Source organism: Haemaphysalis longicornis, unplaced genomic scaffold (genome assembly GCF_048455015.1).
Source record: "Haemaphysalis longicornis isolate Haplotype H1 unplaced genomic scaffold, Haemaphysalis longicornis Haplotype H1 scaffold_8, whole genome shotgun sequence".
NCBI lineage: Eukaryota > Metazoa > Arthropoda > Arachnida > Ixodida > Ixodidae > Haemaphysalis > Haemaphysalis longicornis.
In genome coordinates, this window is record NW_027526445.1 from 169,470,047 (window position 1) to 169,490,617 (window position 20,571).

Genomic DNA, 20,571 nt, shown 5'->3' on the forward strand with positions numbered 1-20,571 from the left:
CCGTCTTTTGCTGGTATCGTGTCGCAATCTCTGCGGAGAAAGTGTATCCGCAGCGCAAGAACTGGTTTACAGTATAAAAAAATTCATGCCGACTACGATAACTTAGTGGGGCCTTTATAATTTCCTGTATAGCGGCTTATCTCTTCTCCGAAATAATTCTATCCCAGAAATTAATTTGTGTCTTGAGGAGAAGCCGAGTTTGAGCAGATCGGGATGGTTGGAATCTTGGTATTCGTCAGCTTTCTTTTACTCGTTGTGTGTTTCACAGTGTTTTAACGCCATCTGCAGAAAATTACAGAAAACGGCTTCAACACGTTTTTTTGAAATGTATCCTGACAGAAATCATATGACAATTACCATCTTATACGAGTCTAACGTTTTGCAAGAAAGCTTCGCTGCTCACTTGTCTTGACAGAGTGAGATGGTGCTGATGTTATTTTTCAATTTGCTATACGTTTATAAATTCAAACCGCCAACGTTCAAGACCCCGCCCTCTTAGGAGAAAATGGCACGGGATCGGACATAAAGAAGCTATGGAAGCTGCCTATGCCAAGCATGTCGTCTCTAAACTAACGGTGTGGTGCGTATCTGCACGCATACGTAACTACGTGGCAAAATATGTTTAAGGAGATATAGAATGTTTGCAGAGGTCACAATAAGCAAATTATGGCTAGAGTGTGGATTCTTAACACCTACATGAATACCCGCAAGGGTTTGCAATAATGGTGGTGGGTGTTTTCTCAAACAATATTCAGTAAAGCAGCTTTCATATACGCGCGTCACCAAGTGATAAATTTGGCCGTGCGCGAACTCCGAAGATAGGGAGATTTTAAAAGAAAGCGCATACTCCTACGCATGAGCCATATAATAAATCGCAATGGTAACGGCAACATAAGTTGAAAGGTACTACCGTATCCGGGCTAGTGAGGATTGCTCCATCGCATTCTTTGTCTATTATGTTCGTTGATGGCTTCCCGGTGAAATCCTTCTTAAGAGTGTAAACGAAGGCTCCCATTTGCAGTGACACCCCAACTATGGCTAACTTGTTCTCATACTGGGTGTCATTCGTCAGCAGCTCCTTGAAGTGTTCCTGCGCAAGGGAAGCAAGAGGCAAAACAGTTAATCCGATTGCCACACTGTCGGCATGGGAAAAATATCCTAAGCGAAATTTAACCAAAATATTATTTAAGTTCAACCGTGGTAAAAGTTGGAGCATCAATGGCACATTTAAGAGGTAAACAACTGTAACTATAGATTGACCAGTGTGCGTGTGCATAAGGGAAGCCATAAACAAGCGAAGTGAGTGCGAAGCTGCTCCCCGCATTGCTCAATAACTATTATTTAAACGTAGCCTTGGCGCACATATTAGACAGTGCCTACATTGTTATTGCGTGCGTTATTAATGGAGCATGCAGGAAACAATGTCGACGCTCGTGGTCGACGCGGCGACCCCGAGCGACTGAAGAATAGAGGCCAACCGACCGCGTGTGGGGAGGCAGCCCTAAATCAGAGCCTCGAGGGCGTGCCTGGAGGCAGTCCAACCCCCGAGTCGGCAGCCAAGAGCCTACAGAAGCATCGGCTGTAAGGGCGGTGGCGCCGGAGTTCCTAGACGAACGCCAAGACGAACGCCTAGACGAATGCCACTCCTACAAGATCCTTCAGGAATGGCAGTCGGAAAACTGAGCCGAGGGGTTAAAGGTGACCGTGAAAAGCAGAAAAGCAGAAGATGCTTCTCTGCTTTTCGACTTCAGAAAAGCATTTGACTGTATTAACCACAAAGTTGTTCTAGCCAAAATGAACAGGTACGGAGAAAAAAGTCAAGCATTGGATCTTATACACTCTTACTTGTCTCATCGGTGTCAATATGTTGACATTAACAGAAGTACCTCTGAGCTATTACAACTTTGTTGCGGTGTACCACAGGGCAGCATATTGGGACAGTTTTTGTTCATCCTATATATCAAAGATATTATTAACATTAGCTCACATGCGTTTTTTACCACTTATGCCGACGATACGACGATATGTCTCAGTGGTATAGACCCAAAATGAAATAATTGATCAGGCGAATCAAACACCCTCTGAACTCGCAAATTGGTCAAACCAGAATCTCTTGCAAATAAATGTTTCTAAAACTAAAGCCTTGTTCTTCCGGCCTTAAGGCAAAACCTTTTCTATTTCTAAGAATTTGCAATATGGCTCTGAACACATTGAAATTACCCAGCCATTCAGAACACAAGTTGTGTGGTCCACAGACAAATTATTGTGGGAAACACACGTGGATCAAGCGTGTCCTAAAGCTTCAGGTTTAGTTGGCATTTTGTACCGTCACCGTGATCTATTTCCAAAAAGGATCAAATTACTTTTGTTTAATTGATTATTTATTATCGCACCTGAATTACTGTACTCTCCTCTGGGAGGCAGCTACAAACGCGAATCTCGAGAAAGTGCACGTTTTACAGAAAAAGGATTTTAGGATAATTTATAATTTACCGAGGGATAGCCCAGCAGCAGAACGTTTTCACGTTGCCAACGTACCGAAGATATTTTGTATGTAGCAACTGCGACTAGCATTGCGCTATCATCACAAAGTAAAAAATAACCCATGTTTTCTCTGTGAGCAAGCTGAGCTGAACGAGCATGCCTCAGCGTATACCTTGCGCAACAATAAAAAATTCGACATAACGGCGCCTAGAACCAATTACGGCATTCAAATGCTGCGCGACATCCTTCCTTCGCTTTTAGAAAGTTTAGCCAGAACTAGATTAGATATTTATTGACGCTCCCTATCACGCCTGCGTACTTTTTTCTTAAACTTGAAGCCATAATGAAATGTATACACCTCTTTTTTTTTTCGAGAACGCTGTTTCATTGCGTGCATTTCTTTTTCCTGGTTTTTATTGTTGCATCTGATTAAATTGAATTATTTAATTTCAATTGCTGGCATGTGTATTTGAAGTGTTGCATTTTTTAATGTTACTTTTCGAAAACACTGCAGCATTACATGTATTTTCGCAATCACGCTTATCCCTGTTGTGCTCTTTTTTGTTCTTTGTTTATGTTGAGTCCACAATTTCACAGTGTAATATGTTATACCGATCTGTTCTTTTTCTTTAGCATTGTGTAAATGATTTACTAGTTTGCTTTGTTATAATTCTGTTACCATTCTCTTTTTGCAACACCGGGAGGATTTTGATTGCATTACTGTAAATGCATGCTACCGTACTCTGTTGGGCTCGGGAACATTGTCAAGCTCGGTGGAGCTTTATTTCCGAGCCCACTGCTCTTTGGAGTGGAAATAAATAAATTGAAATTGAAATTAAAATTGAAATAGGAGGCAGTTTTAAGAAGCCCAAAATAACTCGCATCTCTTGCCTTGGGAATCAAATGTTTGCGGGAACGGATGAATATTACCCCCTTGTTACTGTTACCGTAGCAATTCCAACCAAGAGGATGATTTGGGGCATAGAATTGTTATGGGCGGGGGCCGGAATTGGGCAAGCCCTACTGAATAGAGGCCAACCGAGCGCGTGTAAGTAAGGTAAGGTGCTTCGGTCACCTAGAAGCAGACATAATCCATCCCTATTGCAAATGAGGGTATGAGCGTGCGCGTTCATTTAATAAAAATGCGTTCAGCTCAACAACCAATGTGAGGACTTGTTATAGGATGAACTAATTCTTAGGGACACGAAGTGATCCTCGTATGTTAGCGTACAAATTGAGGTGACATAATCAGCAGCTGAAATCAAGAAAAAGGTCACTAAGGTTAAAAATTAAATTCAGAAATCTTAGGACCGCTGGGCCAACAGGATAACACAATGGCTACTGCTACACGGTACTACAACTTTCGGAAACAAGAAACTCGTGAAAGAAGGAATTTGGAGAAAATCGGGTGCGATAATACACATCAGGATACAAAAATTTCATGGGAGGCTTTTGTCCTCCAGTAGAGCAAAACTCACTGAGGATGATTATTATGATGATGATGATAACAGTAGTCCTGACCCCTTCCTGCATTCTTTACTCAAAAATGTCAAAATAAAGAATGGGTCAAAATCGAATATTTTGATCCCAGCTTAATGAAGTTACGATGTTTGATACAAGTTTGGCCGGTTAGGGGGCATGTACCAAAAAAATCCGTTGATTTTTTTTTGCATGCCCCCCATGACGTATATGCAGAGATGTTACAAGCAGCGGAGCTGCATGTTAACATTTAGGTAAGCAAGACGCGATGTGTTCTATAAATGACCAATGCCGCACCAAGCCTCAAACAGGGATTGCTTCCCTCATTTAGCAGGTGGTCGGTGACAACGCGCAGCTATGTCCACTAACCCCCCTCCTGGGCTAAGAGCAACACGGAGAGCTTACTGGAGCTCAAAGAATCCGAAGAATAAGCTTGACCATATTATGTGTCATAATATTTTATGGCAGTAAGAACGAAAGGTATTTTATTTTGCTTTCCCGCATAATACGTCACAGCCTCGCTTGGTACGTAAGCTTGTACATTGAATTTTTTCCTTCCTCCGCATTTCCGGCTTCGACAAGACAATTTTGACAAAGACTGCACCTTCTCTTGATATTATAGGTGTTAGTCTTTCTTGCGCTGCTTAATTAAAACCAAACATTTTGGTCTGATGGTCTGTATGCATGTCTGTCTATTCTTCGATTAGGCAACTCCCCCGAAAGATAAAAAAATTCTGAGACGAGAAATTTCTACAGGCCAAACCATTCTAAAACTTTAAATCTGATACCATACTTTGTGCTCGTCTTCATTATTAAGAAAAGAGAAAATATAAGGCATATTTGAGGCAAATGAACTGGTACTAGGCCGTGTCCTTTTAACTGAGAATAGATCTGTGCTTGTAAGCAATACTTTGACCCAATATTACAAAGGGAACGTCCGAAGAGATCAAACTTATTCTGGTTGGCATATGACATCTAGGTTAAATGGCAGCGTCATAAACAGGACGAAACGGGGACGAGACAAACACTTTGTGAGCGTTTGTCCGTCACAGACACAAAATGAGGATGCGCCCGAGTCCAGACTTCACCGGGGCATCCGAAGTCCTACAGTAACGAATGGTTGAAAGATGGTGCGCTAGGATGGAACACAGGAAAATTGAATTGACATGAGCGAACTTCCACCGTGTTTATCAAGGGAAGAGAGAGGCGGGAGTGGAACAGCGTGAGAAGTGAGGGGTTGAGAGAAGAGAGGCACTTACAGGGCAGAGGTGAAAGAAGGCTTTCTCCTTTCGACGACTTTTGCATAACATTGAGCCGATACGTGGCTAACGTTCTCTAGATTCCATTTTAGTTTTTCGTCTGCCCATTCTTTGACTATATATGCTTGACCCCGTGGCAGGAACGGGCAATCTAGCTGTCCACCCTGCTCTTGGTCCCTGGTAGAAGCCCTGTAGTCTGCCGACGGGTTTTCAAAGGCCTGTGGCTGTTGGTCTCTAGTTGTGCTGGACATTCTGTTTCACATAAACTCTTTATCAGTGGTACTCAAACGAGGGTCCACAAAACCCTCAACTGTAATATCCCCCTTCTTTTCTCCTTTTTTCAAACCTCGCCGGCAATACAAAAAAATAAAGGCGTTCCGATGAGTGTGAAAGGTGTCCTAAGTGCAGAGCAGTGATTCGCCTTGTTGAGTAGTAGCGCCATTATTCCCTCACTCCTAACACGCAATGGAATTCCAATTGGCCGCATTCGCAGTGCTCGCGTGCCCCTGCCTGAAACTGCGCCTGCGGGAGTTCTGTTCTTTTGGCGCTTGCTTTTCCTCCGCACCAACCGGCGCGGAACTGCCGCTCTGTTTCGCTTACTGTAGGAAAAAACAACCCAACTAGCGTTCGTAACTAAATGAACGCGGGCGCTGTCGGTTAATCACGCATATTCTGCCTCAAATGTACCTACAGTTTTCTTTGCACCAAACAACGGGGAGATGTATGGCAAGCGCCAGCGGTTTAAGAGTTTCGAACGCTTTTGACTATATAAACCGATTGGGTTTCGAAGCGTCTGGGTTACGTTTCGATGCCCGCGGCTACGACGAATGTCAAAAAAGAAAGCAACGAGTAGAACTGACAGCAGTGTTTTTAAACCGTTTCAGCCTAGGCCCCAAGCATTTATGAGCACCGCCCATGACATGGCGCGACTTGTTCCGATCTTTTAAAACAGCAGTCAGTTTCCTAGCACTCAGCCTTCCGTGCTTCCCACCGCTAGCAAATGAACGCTAAGGCACTAGACGGCCACGGAACATGATATTATGAGCACCGAGAGCCTTAACGGGTGACAACTATCAGAGTGTTTTTCAGTATATGCCGAATGTCTTCGCAGAAACGTATTCCACCTTGCAAATTACACAAAAGTCTGGTTAAATGAGCAAAAAAAAAAAATGGCCACTTGTATGCTTGCGTCCCTAAAAATTTTGCAAGATGATAGACTTCCTCGGCCACTGCGGCGTAACTACCCTTTCTTTCATTAAACAGCTGAAACTTCCTTGGCATCCATATTACTAACAACCTCTCCTGGCAAACGCACGTTGAACAAATAACTAGTATCGCAAATCGCATGCTTGGATTTCTGCACCGGAACTTCTTACTCACCACTAGCTCACTAAAAGTGCTCCTCTACAAGACACTTGTTCGTTCAAATTAAAGTATTCCTCATCTGTGTGGGACCCGAAAACTGACACATGAATACAAAAACTAGAAGCTGTACAGAACCGCGCTGCATGATTCATTCTATCTAATAGTCCCGAACAGCTAGTACATCACTGATAAACAACTTTAAATCTTCCATTTTTAACTATTCGACATAGCATTTCACAATTGTGCCTCTTCCACAATTTTTTTTACTACAGCGAAACTCTAAAACAGTCTCTTTCAGTCTCTCTGCATACATTTCCTTCTCCTTCTCCCCCCTGACCATCATTTAAAAGCAGGTGTGCCAAGCAGCAACACCAACCTTTACTTTGGCTCATTCCTCCGTAAAACCACTGTAGCTGGAACACCTTTTCTGCCGGCATCGTATCTACAAAAGAACGGAAAAATTCAAGTCTGCACTTGCCAATCATTCGTATTGACCCCTCTATTGTATGTTATGTATTTTGCCTTTTTTGTACTCCACTCCTCTCTGTAATGCGTTAACGGGCCTGAGAGTACAATATTTGAAATGAAATGAAATAAAACCCCAAGCTTTTGCTTTCCAACCTGTCGCTCCCCGATCGCAAATCCCACCATAAATTCTGCTGGGAAATCAGGTGGGCATCCTGGGAAATCAGGTGGGCATGGTGATCAATACTGGAAACTTACCTGGGCAACGTTTTTAAAGCTGGGAGTAGGTTGGAATAATGGCGGTAGGTTAGGTGGGCACCTCGGCTATCCTGGGCAATACTGGTGGCCTTACTGGTCAACGTGACCCACTACAACCATGCTGGCGTTAATGGTGTTGACTGATCGGCTGCGATGGGGATGCCCTTTTTTCTCCTTGGCAATGCCCACCGTCGTTCGCCGTTAAAATGCGCTAACAGTGAATAGCGCCATGAGCGTTCGAAAAAAGCGGTATAGAGACATCGACAGCGCCCATGCAATTTGTTGTGAGCGGAGCATGTTTATATTCGCACGTAAAGTATTTGGAAGCTTAGCCAGTGATATACCTCCAGGCCTAGAAACGAAGCTTCACTTGAGTAAGCCGACCTGCGTGCGCACAGGCGTGCATAACGCGAACTTATCTAATATATGAACTACAAGATGATATGCCGGGCTCTGCATGTATATGAAAAGATGCAACACTACGAAGCCAGCGAGAGAACCGCCACCGTCGTTCCTAGCCGTTGTCGCCTGCAGCCCCCGTCACGCCATGAAATAGCTCATGGAACACGTACTGTTTGCTTACAGAACAGGCTCTCAACTCCTGCTGGATGTAAGTGGCACCTGACCTTACCGTTCACCGACAGCTTAGGCGTCCATGACAATGCTAGAGTTTTATTTATTTTTAACGCGTTTTGAACGGCGCGCGTCACTCGACTCAGTTGGCCGCCGGCAGGGGGGCAGCGCGACACAAGACGACGGCGGCGACGTTTCGGCGGCTCGCTCGGCTCCCACCGTCATGGCTGCGTGCAGTGGTTCTACGGTTCGGTGATTCGGTAAATGCTCAGCGGCGTGAAATTTCTGGTTACGTGCTGACTATGGATTTATCTACCGGACGAACAAGTACGGCTGGTCAGTTAAGGTAAGTGAACCGTCGTTTACTAGTCCTGTGTATTTAACGGAGCACTGTTGTCGAGCCGGTGCCGGCCCTTAGGACTGACGTTCTCTGTGTGCAACGTATCGCTCGCGTTGGTGTGCGATATCTATCATATCGGCGTTACGCAGATTTGGCATTTGACAAGCGACCTTTTCCGTCTTGTCACGTATGTTAGCAGCACTTGCTCCAAAGTTTGCGCCTTGGGTTGTGCGAAGTAGAATCATGTGTCATTAGTCAAACTGACCGCACCGAAAACGCTACCGCCTTGTTCTTCGCTATGAGCCACCCAAAAAATACCACTCCCCTCAAGCCTCCAGGTTATAAAAATAATGCGTAGCTGTGTAATCGGCTCTTTCGGGGAATTGAACACTAACTAACAAAAAAAAAAAGGTAAAACGCGGGGTGTGCCTTGAATTCAGTCTAGAGGCCCTCTAGCACGCTCCGCACTATGAATGTTTCAGTAATAATGTGTTCAATTATGAGCGTGAATAGTGTTGTGCGTCCGTCAGCCCCCTCGGGAATATGCATTTATACGAATTTTTATGCGACCACGATGAAACATTGCGCGTATCGTGCCTCGTCTAGACGTTGGCGTGCTACGGACGGATAAACAGCGTTGTTGTAACGAGGTGGCCGCTGCCTTGCGCGTGCTGTAAAGGTCGAAACTTTTTGTAAGTGGCAATAAAATGTGCGTTTAGACTCTCCATGTCGAAAGGGGTTGGCGTTCTGGTTCTCCCATGCCCATCCAAAGTATCATATTCCCCGCGAGCCACTCCTTTCATTTCATCCCTAATTGTGAAAAGTTACCTTGCAGAAGCGCAAGTGCTTCAAAAGAGCATGCCTGTTTTATGTGCGCTGGCTTTTTCGGTAGTGATCCGCGGCAATTGCAGTTCTTCTGATAGATACAAAAAAGAAAAACAGTAGTGTCGATATTTCCGTGAATTTTACGAAACCAGGGTGGTTTAAATTGGGAGGATCCCTCAAATTCGCGCATCCCGTAGTCTAGGTGCAGATTCAGTGCGTGGAACCCCCAAACTAAAAAAGGGGTTCTCAGTTCTTTTTCATGGAAATGAATGAGCAGCTGCTAAATGTCTTGTGCATTCCATCTGGGAACGTTTTACCTTCAGACAAACTTCGCTGATATGTAAAGCCCAAGTTTTGCACCCCTGTTTACAACACTTGTGTGAACAGACCACATTCCCACATGCCTCTACACATCTTTCGAGTGGCGTAGCTTCTGAATGCGCAGCGCGTGTATATTTCAAAATAAATGTTTGCCTTATCATTTTATTTTTTTGTGCTATCATTGCGGTAAATGTTACTGTTCTTACCAATAATTCTCGGAGAAAAATTAGGATCATTTGAAATATTGATTGCTGATATTCATGCCCCGTGGTTTTTGTCAGTTACAGCATGTTTACGCTCAGCCTAATGTTGTATAGGAGTGATTTTTATAATCTACCCTACAGTGGGCAAGGCAGCCTGGTGATCTCTGCGGTTCTGCATTTTGGGTGCACCAGGTTCGAGGAAAAATGACTGCGTCTGGCATGTTGGTTGATAATAATCTGCATTTTGCAGGCCATTGGCCGCTTGCAAGCAGAGAAGTTGCTCTGAAGATAAAGAACGGGCACGACGTACTCCCAGTCAATGGACGAGACTTCTCGTGGGACGTCGAGTGTGTTCGGGCTTAGTAAAAAAATGGTGACCACATTGCTTTTCTGCAGTTCTGAATTGTCTTGCATTATGTGCCTTCTTCAATTTCAGTAAGCTGAATTAGCCTATTTGAGTTTAAGGATTGTTTTAAAAAGCATTTGAGCCTTAGCAGTGTTACTACTTTGCTTATAATGTTTTGACACAGATAAGGTTGACCGATCAGATGGCTGGGTAACATAACGAAGTCTAATTTCCAAACTTGCACCAACTTTGCACGCATCTAGATAAGTTATCACTGCTTTCATCATATTGCTGCCTAGAACTGTTTCAGTTTGTAATTAAACGTAACGAGGCTTGGAGTTGGCTTTTGGCTAGCGTGATGGTGTCTGCTTATTTACTTCGGTGTTTGTTCTTATGTTTTGGCATATCTTACAGCTTTTTAAGCCTGCAACACTGGTTGAGCAAAATAGTGAGCTTGATGTGCTCAATTTATTGTTAGTTTTCTTACCCTGTGAACAGTTTTGTTCCACCATGAACATGCACATAATTTAACCGCATTTTGAAGCAGAAATATAAGATGTTACAAGTGTCAAGTAAAAAAAGATGGAGGTAGTCTTGTAATAGTTGGCTTTGTCCAAAAAAACAAGGAGGAGAGCCGTCACGATACCACAGCCCGAATTGGGAGGCTAAGAGGTGTTGACGTACCTAACTAGCTTGTAATTAATATGGAGCTATAACTGTAAATTAGTTTTATGCATGACTAGGATGGCATGCACTTAATGATGGCTAAACGAAGTTATCGTTAATCTTCATGTGAGTGACCGCAAGCCTTTGAACTATAGAGAACAAGTTGCCAGTGGGTTATTCAGGATTAATTGTTGCAGGTTTCAGGTTTCACATTTTAGCTGATGGGAACTGAGGGGCTCTTGGCCATGGCACGTTTTCTTATTTTTTCAAAGCAAGGCTTCTTTGGGCTTCATAATCACCCATGGCAACTTAAATTACTAATGTGGATATGTGCCCCCTCTCATTCAATGGTTAGTCTAGCAGCAGACATCACATCTGGAAGTGCGGTGAAGCATGGTGATGGTGATGAACAGTAAAAAAGGAAAAAAAAAAACATCAGATGGCCCACCATATTTTCTTTTTTCTACCGGGCCTCTCTTCATTAATGATCTCCACGTATGCTCTGCTGGTTCGTTATGTCAGGGTGACGTGGGCATCTAAACAAACATGCTTATTCTCATCTCAGTGCTTAGAAAGCTTTTGCTGTTTTCCAGCTCTGCACTTGTTCATCCCCACTTGTTTGGCAGTTCCAGTTAATTAGTAAAAAAAAAGCTTGCGAAGAATCGGACAAACATATTTGATGCTGACCACGCTGCAAGCAAATGGTTACCAATGAGGGAGTAGAGGAAAATAACCTTTGCCGGCTGCAGGCTAGTCTCGAGAATGTGCACCTGCTTCCAGGGCTTTCTCGTAAAACAAATTGGTGGCAGATGTGCGGTGACAATAGAATATGCTACTAAGATCCACTGCACTTCTGTCCTGATAATTAGTGCCTTCTGGTGCACAATGCAACAATTATTGCCCATAATAGCATTGCTTGGAGCAGCCAGCTGACCACACGGCTAACCATTTTTCTTAGGAACATACGGGGACTTTCAATGCATTGCATTGGGCCTTTATGTTTGCATTTGAACTGTTTCAGTATATTGAGCCTGATCCTCATTTGTATCTGCTTTTAGCAGTTGCAGTGCCGGTGCGACCACCACCAGGTTCGCTTGCTGGAGGAAAGGTGTTGCTGAAGCTGTGGTGTCTCCTCTTCCCTTCCTCCTTGGGCCAGTTTTGAGAATGTTTGCAGCTGTAGATGGACAGGTAAGCAGAATTTTTTCCCTTGTCGTTGCTGTACACTAATGAATCATAAGGAGCCAAAAAACCAGAATTTAGCCTGCAATTTAAATCTCGGCAGCACTTTTCTTTTAACTTACAACTTCAGCTGGATGCATGCACAGCACTCAAGAGCGAAGTTCTATGAACAGTTATTTCGTAGAAAATATTGGTTCTTAAAGTACAACTGCACTTGAATGCTGTCAAGTCGACGGCCATGCAAGAATGCTGTCTAATAGTCGACATGAAAAGAACGGTAGCGTCAGCAACTGGTTTAAAACCTGATTGCACACAGCACAGACGGTCCAATAAATTGGGGTTTTGGTAACCGATACTGAGAACGGCAGCCGCTCCCGACAGCCTGCAGATACGTGCCGGAAGTGGCTTGTTTCACACTTTTCTTTCTATGGAAGAACAATACTTTGTCGTGGCTAATTATGTCCAGTGAAAAAGCAGTGAAAAACGTGTACAGTAAGAAGTGTAACGTGTTCCTAACACACAAGTCGCAGTAGACAATGTGGCCTATGTACTAGCCTTGGCGCTTCGAGTTTACGAATAGTGGCCTGATTGCAGCAGCTATTTGTAAGAGATGAATGACCTGGTTTCAATCGTGTACGCATAAAAATAACCTGCAAGAAGCAGTGATACAGCACTCCAGAGTTTTACCGTCGCACATTTCAATAGCTGTCCTGCAATAAGCTATTCTATTAACACTGTTTTCTCAGTTGCATGTGCTCGGTTATGGCTTACTTCAAAAGCATTAAACAAAAATTTTGGGTAGATTAGAATTTATTTTAAGAAGCAGATTTGGTTGTTGCGGATGCTGCTTGCTACATTATTGTGTACGCGTAGGCCCGGCCAGAACTGGGAGCGCTGAAGACCAGCCGCCCAGGTGGGCAGTCGTGTTTGATCAGCCATTTCATACTTGTGGTGATGATGGCACTGATGATGATGATGGTGCTGGTACAAGACTTCCCCCCTGGTGCGCAGTGTGATATATAGAAATGAAAGCACGTTATGGTCAATCTGCCAGTATATACTCATAGACACTGGAATGCTGGACTACGGACTGGCTTTCATGCAGCATTTTTCTCCCATGCGCGCTGTTTGAACAGTGCAACTGTTGTAGCTGGCTGTAATGCGTGGCGCTAATGCGTTTAAAATACCCAAAAAATGCCGAGTGCTCGTGAGCGTGTGCCTCGAGTAACCGCCAACTGACCCCTGCATGCAGAGTGCCTTTAGCAAAAAAAAAAAAAGCAAAATGTTGGAGGAGTGCCTTGGGTTGCCTAGCGACCAGCAACGCCACAGTTGCTAAACACCTGCTCCATGAAACCTCGACGCAAATCGAGGAAAGCAGCGCATGCGTCGTGCATGTAAGCGCACCACTGCGCCCCAGCTGTTGTCAAGTGGTGCATGCAGTGCTCGTCAAAAGGACCACGACGATATTTTTGCATATGATGACTACTACTACCACAGTGCAAAGCATCGACGGAACATGTAAACAGACAATTTCAAACTTGTACAAACGTGTGCTGCTGGGTTCTGCAGCGTTCGCGTAGAAAGAAATCCTGCAGCTTCACTATGGCTCAATCCTTGCATGACTTAGTGCAGTGAAAGAAGCCAAATGTCGGTGAAACATTAACATTAATCAACTTAATTAGCATCCCAGACACCAGACCACACAGCCAAATGGTTGAGAGCAAAGGAGTTCAAAAAGTTCTTTAGCAAACGATTGTCCCTCTGTGCTCTCCATTACCCGTCGAGCTGCATTAATTGATTGTATGGTGTATTCGCCGATGCTACAAAGGCGATGAGGCACACTGTAGTGGAGGGCTCAAGATTAATTTTGACCACCTGGGGATCTTTAATGTGTGCCAAAATCTTGGAACATGCATGCACTTATGCTTTTCACCTCCAATTAAAAAAGTGGCCACCGCACACATTGGGCTTCATTGCAAAGTTGGTTGGCACGCATACGTTGTACATTATCACTGAGTGGTCATTCCTCTTTTGGGGTCTAACGACGACACCAAGCCAAAAAAAAATCGCTTCCAATCCACGCTTTAAAGGTGGTTGGAAAGCAAAGCTGTAAACGACACCCACAACGATTGCCCATGCCGTCACTTGAATTCACAAACGTGGCAGTGCAAAGAGTGAAACCACATATTCTGCCAGCCGTTATCTGGAATTCACGGGGGCGGCGTCCCGATTGCAGCAGTGTTGGCCACGGCCGGGCTAGAGCGCCGGACGCCGCCGCTGTATCCCGGCCGTGCGTCAGCAAAAAGAAAACGGTGACGAGCGTCTTTCTAAGGGTGAGACAGCGGAACCTCGTCATTCTTATGAGCTAGCTAGGGGCTACACCACTGCACGACACAAGCGCACACACCGAAGCAATTCGGCATGTGAGCTTAGCTATTCCCATTTATACCGATAACTAGTTAGCTTAGTAAGGTTGAGAATTGCGAGAAAGCTGAGGGAACTTTTATAATCGCTATTTATCAGATCCTGTTGATTCTTTTGCCTTCTGTAATGCCTGTTAAAACCTAACCAAATTTGTATTCAGTAATTTAGAAAACAGAGTCCCATTTGTGGCAAGCACTGTGCAAAAGGTAACGTTTCTCTAGTGACCAGATGTCTGTAAAGGGGTCTGTACATTTTGTTTTCCTGCACTCCAAACCAATCCTAAACGTATCTTTGGTGTATGGCCACTTAATTCTGTCGTATCTGGGTTACCCAGGAGGTGCTGTAGAGCAAGTTAGAAAAGTCGTGTGAAGGAAGCGTGCAATGTACGCGAAGCTGCACAAGAACAGGCCCAAACAACCGTCGCTAAAGCAGATGACAAAGCTTACGGAATGGTTTAGCCAACGTGCCCGCCGGGGTGCACAGCTCCGAAAGCAACTCCGGCGTTCGGGGAACGCTGGGTAATAGCGCCCTTCACCGCTCCATCTACATAGTGCTCCATGAGTGAAAAGGGCCCTCCTCCTCCTCCTCAGCCACGTTGGGAGTTTCTTGTTGCGCACTCCACGAAGAAACCGTTGGCTGGTAGAGGCAGAAAGCTTTCTTTAAAACTTGTCCGCATTTCAAAACAACTACACATAATACTTGGCCGAGTTTCCAAGCATAACCAGGCATAATCTTAGTTGAACCAAAAATAAGCTAGGTGGGGCGGCCGGCTTTGCTCTTTGCCCATCTACGCGCCACTAGGGTAAAATTGGGCGGGAATCCAATCCATGCCCTTGTGCTCGGCAGCGCAACGCCTTAGCCACTGAGCCACTCGGCGGGTGTGTGTTATCTTTTGGCCTACCAAACCTTCAATAGTATAGCAGCGCAGTGGTTCGCAGCCATGACTGCCCCAGTGGCCCCTTCTTGGCTTGCGAAACAGTGGGGACCCCACGATTGAGCATATGTTGATCGGTGTCATTATGTCAAACAATTTGTACTTGTATGTACAAGTCTTTGAACAGTTGAAACAGTGGCAGGGGAAAAGTTTTGAAAGAGGCTTCACAGACCCCTGAAGTGCTCTCGCGGACCCCCGTGAGGTCTGCGGACCCCCATTTGAGAACCAGTCGTATAGCATGTTGCAGAGCACGACAACATTTATTTGATCAAATCTTTGGATTTATGTGACCAGTAAAGTTTGGTTACATTATTTAGCTTTCTAATAAAGTAAGGTACAACCTCAACACAGGATATAGTACTTTATACCTGATTCAAAGAGCGCAAGTTGATCAGTTGGGATTTTAAAATTAATTGCTTTGTTTTCTAATTGCAAGTGCAGATTGGTCCAAATGTGGATGTGCCTGACGAAAAATGGACGTGGCTGATGCGGAACACATCCTATGGAGACTTCTGCCTCGATCTGGCAACCCTACAGAAGCGGCGGTACAGGATGGACGGGGCAGACCTTCTACAGCATGGCATGGGCGATAGAGAAGACAGCATCTTTCATCAATGTGGAACTTGAAAAAGTATGTGAACATCTATATTATCGTGCGCTTTTTAAAAAAATAGGTCAAGATTATATTGTCAATTCATGTAATATTTAGAGCATATAAGATGTTTCCAACTGGCTGACACGCCAGTTTTGAGTTGGTATTTTTACTGGGGAATAGGTATTAATTACAGAAAAAAAACCTGTTCCCAGCTCTTCAACTTGAGTTCAGGCTGAGGGGTAGTTTCTAGTTAAAAAATGGGAGGGGACTTCAGACATTTATGATTGTGGGAAACAACACGCTGGAAAAGAACAGGACAACAAAAAGGGGAAGAACACTAGTCCTGACTCGAACTAGTGTTTTTTAGGCAACAGAAAGAATGCGCATATACATGCAACTACGCACCTGCACAGAGGGAGAAGAAAAGACGGATGCAGCTTTGCATAGGATAATGCGCTAAAAAGACATGAAGTTGGAAGAAAAGGGGTGTGGAGAGGGGCTGACAAGTCACGTGAGCATATGGCCAACTAGCTTGGCTTTTTTTTTTTTGTGGGACGTAATCGAGGTCTGGCTTACGCAGTCACCTTTATAGACCATAATTGCCTGGCTCTCCCTGGGCGCAGCATTTTTCCGTGATCAGTGTGCTGCCATGCAAGCACTTTGTGGGGGAATGTGGGCACGCCAGCTGCCGCCCCCGCAGCGTGGCATCGCTCACATCGTGGACTGCATATCGTGCGTCTCGTGTGGCTTGAAAATTGGTAAGCGCCTTCCCATTTGATGTATCATGCCACAGTTAGCTTGTTCACCAGAGAGCACATTCAAGGAAAACGAGAACTAATTCTTATGCGAGGCTTGACCATGCTGCACAGACTGTGAATGCAGTGTGTGGCATGTTGTTTTCGACAAAATCATGACTTGTGTGGCTCTATTTTGTAGTGCCAGACTTCTTGATTCCCACTGTTGTACCCGGGTTATTACAGCCGCTTGCTTTCTTTTTAAATCCCACCTCCAAGTCACCATGCCCTGCGTGAAATACACTATGTATGGAAGCTACCCGTTCAAGCATGACTGCGCTGCTGTTGACTGCACTAACAACCAACACAACTGCAAAGTCTTCATGCAAGAACTAACCCACAGAAATAGGCGTATAGATATCGTACGATGGTGCAAATACACAGAAGCATAAGGAAGAAAAGACACAGAGCTTGCATGTTTTTCCTTCCTTCTGTCTGTGTGTTTGCACTGTTGTACGAAATGAACTTAAGCCAACTCCCCCAATTTAATACTTTACTCAAGCGTATACATGTGCGAAGTCTATAAATTTTCTGGAGGCTTGCAGCGCTGCGCAAATGGGTCTTCATGTTGAACGGAAAGTACTTCCTATCCAGCAGCTTGGCACGAGCAGCAAAAAAGAAAAGGTGTGGCACGCCAGTTTAGAAAGCCCGTTTATTGACCTAAATGCAGTTGCAGTCAGAAACTCAGTTTTTCTAGAAGTTAGCTGTGTTTATTTTACGAGGCCAAGGTCTGCGAAAATCAACCCTTTGCTTGCGTTGCAGCACGGGTATGTGAGAAGGGCGAGTGTGCAACTAATCCCTCGAGTATGGCAAAGTCACCTACAGCAATTGACCACAAAAGGGTAGTGCAGCAAAATAGATCCTCACAGGCCACAATTTGAGCGAGAGTGATTGACAGCACGCTTGTAAATACCCAAAGTCAGCAATGGACGTCAAGGGGGTCAGTAACAGGTTTCTAGAAGAAACATGCAGCCACACTTTTTTGCTCTTTGTGCCAAACTGCTTGATTCAGTGTTTTCAGTTCAGCGTGATGACCCATTTGCACAGCACCGTGAGCCCCAGGAAAATTTATAGGGTGATTAGACTTCATGTAGGAGTAAAGCAGTGAATGACACACTTGGAGTGAAGTAAGGAAAAATACGCAAGCGATGTGTGTCTTTCTATTATGCTTCTGTGGGTTTGTCTCATTGTATATCTATACGCTTATTTCTTCAGGATATTTTTGCACTAATATTTTGTGCTTGCATTGCTTGTTAGTGCAGTCAACAGCGGCGCTGTCACACTTGAACGGATGGCCTCTGTGCATGTGAATTTCTGTCTGAGCACGGGACTTGAACGTGGGAATTAAAAAGACGGCAAGTAGCTGTAAACACCTGGGTATAACAATGCACATTAGAAAGACTGGCACTACAAATTGTGGGCTAACGTACGGGATAGCAGAGGACCCCGGCTAGCTTCGCTAGAGAAAGTGCTACGAGCCGTACACTAGCCCTGAGGAATCCGAAGACTCGCGCACGTGTTCGGGTTCTCAGAGGCTTTATTGCCTGGCAGTTACAGGGCATATACCAGACAACATGACTGTCGCTTGTGGGGAGACAGCGGCTCCGTTTGCTCGCTCAAGCTGCGGGACCCAGACCTCAATAACGGTCATCACGGCTGCGGGAGCAGGGGAGGCATACCGTGCAACCGATCAGGGCAGAATCTCAGCAGAGTCCGTGGAACAAGCTAGGTTACCGTCATCGGGGCATAGCCAACCGATTCCGACCAAATCGCCCAGTCCTTCCCTCGCGCACAGATTCACAGCGAGCCAGTTCGGCGCATCGCATGGGGTCACCAAGAGGTCATGGCTCACGCGATGCGCCGGCCGCCCAAAATGGCGGCTCCTGGTTCGCGAAAGCATGTGCAGGCGAGGCGTAGGGAAACACGGGTCCCCATAAAATCGAACCACACAGTTTGTGATTTTGACGAGAACGCGCAACACCCTTCATTCACGACATGCGACACGCTGTGACACACTGCATCTGTGTGCAGCGTGGTCAAGCCTGGCATAAGAATTAGTTCTCGTTTTCCTTGAATGTGCTTTCAGGCAGTAAGCTGTGGCATGATGACACATCAAATGAAAAGGCATTTACACATTTTCACGCCATATGAGACGCACAAAATGCATTCCAACGTGAGCGGTGGCATTCGGTTGGGGCAGCGGCTGGTCTGCCCGCAGTACCCACAGGAAGCAGCCGGACGGTGCAGCCCAAGGAGTGCCGGAATATTTTGATTTATAAAGGTTAATGTTTAAGGCTTATACTATATTCCTAAGCATCCGATTTCTATGCTCGAAGAGCCCCCCCGTTATCACCGAATCGAGGTTTGCATGCACACTTTTCTTCACTGTGCGGGTAAATTTGCATACGTGTGATGTTTTATCGTCTGTGGGTGCTCTTTTCAGCAGCTCCCATATGCCCCACGTACACTGTTATGCAGGAGAGCAGTATCTGGTAAACGACACGCATTTTACAAGGCACAAAAGCACGCGTGTGCTTGACTTTGGAAGTTGTAAAACTGGCGTTATGTGGACGCTTTTTGTTCACCAACGAACAAAGCCTGCCTATTTTCTTCTTAGCTGAGAAAAGGATTTGCACGCCATATCGAGACCCCACATTTTTCAGCCCATGTGCCATCTTGTGCATGTAGGGCATGACCGCACGTTTCACGAGTTCCTTTGCTGAGTTGTCTTGCCGTACATGCACAAAACGGCACGCAGGCAAAAAATGTGGGGTCCCTATATAGTATGCAACCCTTTTACTCAGCTAAGAACAAAATAGGCCGGCTTTATTTTTTTCATTGGTGAACAACAAAAAAACGTTCACATGGTGTAAACACACGTGTGCTTGTTGCCTTGTAAAATGTGTGCCGTTTACCCAATACCGCTGTCTTGTGAAGGAGAGTACATGGGGCAGGTGGAGCTCTTCGTAAATGTAAGACTAGAAGCGCAGTCGGGGACGATAAAAGATCGCACGTACGCAATTTCACCTGCAACTTGCAATAAGTGTGGGTGCAAACCCTGTTTCGATGATAGCAAGGGGCACTTCGAGCTTAGAAATGGGATGGTTAGGGAGATACTAGAAGCCTTTTACGTGAACATTTAAAAAGCTGACTGCGTAAGCCACACCTTGATTACGCTCCACAAAAAAGAAGCCAAGATTGTCGGCCATATGCTCAAGTGATTTCTCAACCCCCTCTACACACGCTTTATCCTGTGTTTTCTTGTTTTTTCAGTGCAATATTGTTTGCAAAGGTGCATCAATATTTTCTTCTCCCTCTGCGCATGCGCGCACCTGCATGTGTTTTTCCATTTTGCTAATACAGGTTGCGGGTCAACGCTTGTGTTAGGCCTCTTATTGTTATACTATTCCTTTCCACGCCCTGTGGTTTAAGTATATTAATGAAAGGCAGAAAATATTTTTGGTGAGAACTATATTTCCCGTAGTTTTTTTTTTTGTCAATGGTTTTCACTCGTTCATCCTTAAACCAGGCTGAGTTCATATATCAGAATAAGAAGGCGACTTAAAATGTTAATAAGAAGGAAAGAGGACGTTTTATTGCGAACAAACAAAAAATAGAAGGTCTGTGTGAGTTTCCTTGACCAGATATGTGGCCTGCCTTCTACTTTCAGAATCCCCTGGTGAAATGTGCGTCAACTATGCCCTCAAGTACCTGTGGAGGTTATTTACAGAGGCGAGCCGCCGTGAAAAGAGGGTCTGTGCACAATAAAATGAAGCTGTGGTGTGAGCGCACGGTTTCGCATTACTTTTTCCACATTAAGCAGCAAAAGTGTCCTGGCAGCCACGCATTCTATGCATATTCTGTCAAGACAGCTGCCATTCCAGAAAAATTCACGACCCACTATTCTCCCTGTGACGCCTATGCCCGCTAGAAGGGTATGCCGCCATCTGTACCACCATGCGCCCCAAGTGACGCCTAAGCCCGCTAGACGGGTATGCCACCATCTGTACCACCATGCCCCCCAATAGTGCCCGATAGTGCCCGCCAATGCCCGCCAGCGG

General features: G+C 45.1%; 1 protein-coding gene across 2 annotated transcripts; it reads left to right on the plus strand.

Annotated features, from left to right (window-relative positions):
* Positions 1-7,764: 7,764 nt before the first annotated feature.
* LOC144149207 (uncharacterized) lies at positions 7,765-20,301 on the plus strand. Of its 2 annotated transcripts, none has more exons than XM_077680739.1 (5): positions 7,765-8,229; positions 9,823-9,945; positions 11,646-11,772; positions 15,563-15,752; positions 20,181-20,301. In XM_077680739.1, the coding sequence occupies exons 1-4, from the start codon at positions 8,186-8,188 to the stop codon at positions 15,746-15,748; spliced, it is 480 nt and encodes a 159-aa protein (XP_077536865.1). In that variant the 5' UTR covers positions 7,765-8,185; the 3' UTR covers positions 15,749-15,752; positions 20,181-20,301. The 2 variants fall into 2 exon arrangements, with proteins under 2 accessions (XP_077536865.1, XP_077536864.1); XM_077680738.1 differs by having other exon boundaries at positions 7,775-8,229; positions 11,643-11,772.
* Positions 20,302-20,571: the final 270 nt, after the last annotated feature.